Here is a 5,682-nt window from a genome sequence, read left to right on the forward strand (position 1 = left end):
ATGGCAGAGGTTGGTGAAAGAAAGAAACTGTCACATGGCCTCCTCTCGTGCTTCTGTGGACATGGAATTACAAAAGAAGAACCGGTGCAATCAGCAGTATCCGACGAGGACGGAATCACAACAAGATCAAGCAGGACTTCGACGGCGGCAGCCGTGGATCACAACCTTCTTGGAAAGATCGCGGGTGCATTTAAGGAGCTTGCAGAGGTTGTGGCAGCCGCCTCCAATAATGCAGAGGAGGTGGTGGAGGTTGCTGCTTTCGCCCGGGCATGTTCTTTCGTGGCTCCTCTTTTCGGTTTGGTTGGCTTCCATTTCAAGTTCATTGAGATGGATTATGTTACCAAGGTATTATTATTGGATGAAAACTCAGGTCGACTTGAATTTGATAATTGAAAGTCATTAAATGATTTGACTGACTTGACTAAATTTTCATCTAACGGCTCTCAATTATCAACTTCACGTGAAGTCGACTACATCTTAGTTTTTACCTTATTATTGTTTACTAATTAGTCTAGTTTTCATGCATATAGTGTAATAATGGAAAGTCATATATGTGAACAACTTGAATTAGGTGAATGATCTAATGGAGGCATCCAAGTCATTCAAGACATTGGAATCAATGGTTGATGAGGATGTGAAAACCAATACGGTGAGAAAACAAGGTAGCCACTCGAGGAATCTATTGAAGATAAAACGTGGCCTTGACTTTCTCAGACTACTCTTCGACCAAATTCTACTTACAGAGTACGTACATACATACATACATACATACTCCTTTGCAATGCATGTGTTAGTTTTTCTGTCACGATAGTGGAGATATTATTTTCTTTTGTAAAAAATGATGATGATGGGTTGTGGAAATTGGTTTCCACTTTCCACGAACAAGATTGTAGATCCGTGATGGCGAGTATAATTGGTTTCCACCTTCCACTTTCCACTTTCCACTTTCCACTTTTTCTTGCTTTCACACTTCCTGATGATTGGGATAGAGTAGCATTATTGTTCAGATCTTGGAACCTTTTTAAGCTATTGGTAGCAATAGGATATTAATGTTATATAATATTAAGAAAATTATATGGTACAGATCAAAAATCTATACAGATTTAAAGATATGCTTATGTGGCAAAATCTAAACCACACATCCTAAAGCCACACTTTTCACTTAAAACTATAACTCTTCACAAAGAAAAGCATCACCTAATGGAAAAAAGTAAATTAAGAAAAGAAATAATTAAGTTATCAAAATTAATAGACCAAAAATTAATGATTTTAACTAATGTTAACTGTAATGACACCGAATTCTTAAAATCAATACAAAATGATTTTTCTCAAAATCTTTATTTTACTATAAGTTTTATTGAAGGACTTCAAAAACCTGAAAAAACTTATTTTTCACACGGAATTTCTAAAAAATATTACCATGGAAATGATTCTCCACATCTTTATCATACTTTTAACCCACAATTAAATTCTATAGTAGATATGCTTGAAGAAATATTAGTATCCATAAAATTTCAAAGAAATAAGGAAAAAGAAAATCTCAAAGAAGAAAAATTTCAAAATATAATCAACATAACAGATTTAAAAGTAAAACCACCACTAAAATTATGAATATTGAAGAAAAATTAGAAGAAGTTACAATGCTTTTTAAACAATTAAAAATGGCTCAAGAAAATAATATTATGGAATAGGGTTTTCAAATAGAAGAAGAATTAGTAAATTCTGAAAATATAGAAAATGAAGAACACATCCTAGATTACTCAAGTGACGAAGAACTAGCAATTCCAATACAAGTAAAAAATGAAGCTAGAACATCTAAGGATAATCAATCTCAATTTAAATGGGAAACAGGTTTTGATAATTATGCTTTTAAAAATGGGTTTATAAATAAAGATTCAAAATATACAAAAATACCATCAAAATACGTTCCTAAAATCCAGGAAATGGAAGGAGAAAGAATGCTCGACTTAGACTGTAAAAAGAATGAAAAAGAAATTTTCGAAAATTGGTTGAATTCCTTTTTATTAGAAGCCTTTACTAATCCAAAACTTAGTGAATTGTCTGGAAGAGATATTTGGAATTACATAGGGTTTCATACTAAAGGAACTATAAGAGATTATATGACATCAATAGAAAACCAAATAACAGAAGAATTAGCAACAAAAATGACAGCTTATGATAAGATATTATATATAATGATGATTTTATATAAAGAATTTTTTGGAAAAAATATTATAAATCATAGATAAGAAGTCTATAATAAAGAATATCAAGAAGCAAAAAACCATTTAGCTAATATTCAGATATATGATCTATGTAATGTGGAGTCTTATATATGTGAATATAGAATACATTATTACAAATTAAAAGAAGAAGAAAAAAATCATTATCTTAGTATGTATATAACAAAACTTCCATATCCTGCTAATGAATTTATAATGGGAAGATTTATAAGAGAAATAAATAGAGGGACAATTGAAAATAATTTGGTGGAGCAACCTCTGCAATAAGAGAGGAAATAAAAGAACGTTGTATGCAAGAAGCAACTCAAAAAAGATTTGCAAATATAATTAGAATTTGCTGTCAGGATAATGAAGAGATACCCCAAAAATATGGTCTTAATAAAAATTTTCAAAAAAAAAGAAAATATCAATTTAGAAAAAGAAAATACTATCCAAACTAGAGAAAAAAGAGGTATTTTAGAAAAAGAGATAACAATAAAAACAAAAGACAAAAAAATGACTATTGCCCGAATAAAAAAGAAAATTGTAAGTGTTGGTATTGCCAAGAAAAAGGACACTATGCAAATGAATGTCCGAAAAAGAAGGATAAAAAGGATCTTACTAAACAAATAGAAATTGCTAAGTCTTGTTTCATGGAACCATTAGAGGAATCTGATGATAACTTAGACTATATTTTTTAATATGTCTCAGAAACAGACTCAGAGACTGAGTAATAATGCCACATTTATTACTATAAAAATAACAGAAAAGTTTATAAATGCTTTCATAGATTCTGGAGCAACACAATGCTTTGCTAGTTCAAATATAAAACTTGATTGGAAAAAATTAAAAAAACCATTAAGAGTTAGAATAGCTGACAAATCAATACATAAAATTGACCAAAAAGCAGAGATGGTTGAAATTTTTATTCAAAATTATAGGTTCATTGTTCCATCAATATATATGTTAGATTCTGGAATGGATTTTATCATAGGAAATAACTTTTTAAAGCTATATCATCCATTCATTCAAGAATTAACAAATATAGTTTTAAAAGTTCCACACGATTCTTCAAGAAACCAAAAATCAAAACGTATAAAAATACCAACTACTACTATAGATAAGATCTTAAAATTTAAAATATTTTCTATATTAGAGACATGTTATTTAAATTTATACTTTCAGATAAATATCCCAAAAAATAATCTTGAAATAAAGATAGAAGAACTTTTGGATGAAGTTTGTGCTGAAAATCTTTTAGATATTAAAAATACAAATAACGAATTAGTAAGCATTAAATTAAAAGATCCCACAAAAGAGATAAATGTTCCAAATAAAATTCCTTATTCCGCAAGAGATAGAGAAGAGTTCTCGTTAGAATGTAAAGATCTTTTGGAAAAAGGAATTATAAGATTAAGTAAAAGTCCTCATGCGGCTCCAGCTTTTTACGTTGAAAACAATAATGAAATTAAAAGGGGAAATGAAGAATGGTAATAAACTATAAGAAAATGAATGAAGCAACTATTGGTGATGCTCATAAACTTCCAAGAAAAGATTCTATTTTAGAAAAAATCAAAGGAGCAACTTGGTTTTCATCTCTTGATGCAAAATCAGGATAGAAGATCATCTTAAAAAATTATTAATAGTTTTAGAAAGATGTAAAGAAAAAGGATTAGTTCTTAGCAAAAAGAAAGCAAGAATAGCAAAACAAGAAATAGAGTTTCTTAGATTAATTCTATCCACTCAAGGAAAGCTAAAACTTCAACCAAATGTTCTAGAAAAAAGTAAATTTATTTCCTAATAAAATAGAAGATAGAAAACAATTACAAAGATTTTTAGGATGTATAAATTATATTTCTGATCAAGGATTTTTAAAGAATATAACAGAATACACTAAAAGCTCATTTCCAAAAATAAGTACTAAAAAAGAATGGAAATGGGATGAAAAAGATAGTATGCAAATTCAAAGAATTAAAGAATTATATGAAAAACTTCCATAACTTTATATTCCAGAAGAAAATGACTACTTAATAGTAGAAACAGATGCATCAGACATAACCTGGTCAGGATGTCTAAAAGCTAAGAAAGCTATAAAAAGTTTGGAACAAGAAAAAGAATCACTAGATTCTAAATATTCCCCAAAGGAATTACTTTGCAGGTATATTTCAGGGACTTTTACTCCAACAGAACAGAGATATACCACTCATGAAAAGGAAACTCTAGCAGCAATTAAATCTCTTAAGAAATGGAAAACTGATTTACTACCCAGAGAATTTACATTAAGGACAGATTCAAGTTACCTAACAGGTTTTATACGATATAATTTAAAAGTTGATTATAATCATGGACGATTGGTAAGATGGCAATTACTTTTGTTACAATATCCAATAAAAATTGAATATATTAAGGGTGACAAAAATGTTATTGCAGATACATTAACGAGAGAATGGAGTTCGTCTACAACGCATTAGATCAAGAAATTCAAAAATATGAACAAGAACTCGAAAAATGCAAGCATTGTCAACAAATAAGGACACAGATCCAATCCCTCAAGAAGGCCATTGAAGCAATGAAATTAACACAACAAGCAAAACCATCAGAGTTCAGCCAGCTAAGCATGGTGGACAAATCAGGTGAAGAAAAAATTTCAGAAAATAAAACAATTGCTGAAATCATTAAAAAATCCACCCAAGATAAAAAATATTATGTAATTTATAATGGCCCAATGAAAGGAGTATATGATGCCTGGGAAAAAGCAGCACCATTCACACATCAATCAAGGATAATTCATAAAGGAGGGTTTCTAACACTAGAAGAGGTAAAGGAATCCTTCAGGGAATATGAAGCTCTCCATCCAGAGCAAACCCTAAAAAGAGCAGATAAAGCTCCAATTCAAACCCAGAGAACAGGGATAATAAGAAACATTCCTACAAGGGCTGAAATCAAGGAAAAGAAAAGGGTCTGTAGATCAAATCTCAGAGAAACCCTTAACATAGTCCTGAATTGGACTGAAGAAAAAAGGGCAATTTTGGGATATTATCCTATTGCCAAAGAACAGCTAACAAAACTGGTTATATTTCCAGATGCTTCCCCATCGGACACCTATCAGTTTTTCCAGTATGGATTGATAGATACAATTTTAATTTTTAATGATCTAAAAATTATTAGTGAGTTTCCTGCAGGATTTGTTGATGCAGTAAAGAGATTTAAAAATATGATTGACAATGTAAATCCAAGAGATATATCCCTAAAATTTACAAACAGTCAACCTATTTTTAATGAAGAAGAAGAATGCTTGGTTCCAGCACACCAAGTAATATTCATGTCCGTCTTTCCAGGAAATTTTCAACCAATTGATCAGATTCAAGACTTAACAATTTACAGCCATGAAGGAAGACTAGCCAGCACACTAGCAAGGGTCTTCGAAAGAACTCAAAAGATAACAAGGGAATCTCACACA

At 30.4% G+C, this 5,682-nt stretch overlaps 1 protein-coding gene across 1 annotated transcript in view; it reads left to right on the top strand.

Moving 5' to 3' along the window:
* LOC107483247 (accelerated cell death 11) overlaps positions 1–5,682 on the top strand; it is an 8,960-nt gene continuing 3,278 nt past the window's right edge. Inside the window, exons 1-2 of the mRNA XM_052260435.1 lie at positions 1–345; positions 572–744. Coding sequence (XP_052116395.1) covers positions 1–345; positions 572–744 — 518 coding nt within the window. The remainder of the gene's footprint in view (positions 346–571; positions 745–5,682) is intronic.

Source organism: Arachis duranensis, chromosome 4 (assembly GCF_000817695.3).
Source record: "Arachis duranensis cultivar V14167 chromosome 4, aradu.V14167.gnm2.J7QH, whole genome shotgun sequence".
In the NCBI taxonomy this organism is placed as follows: Eukaryota; Viridiplantae; Streptophyta; class Magnoliopsida; order Fabales; family Fabaceae; genus Arachis; species Arachis duranensis.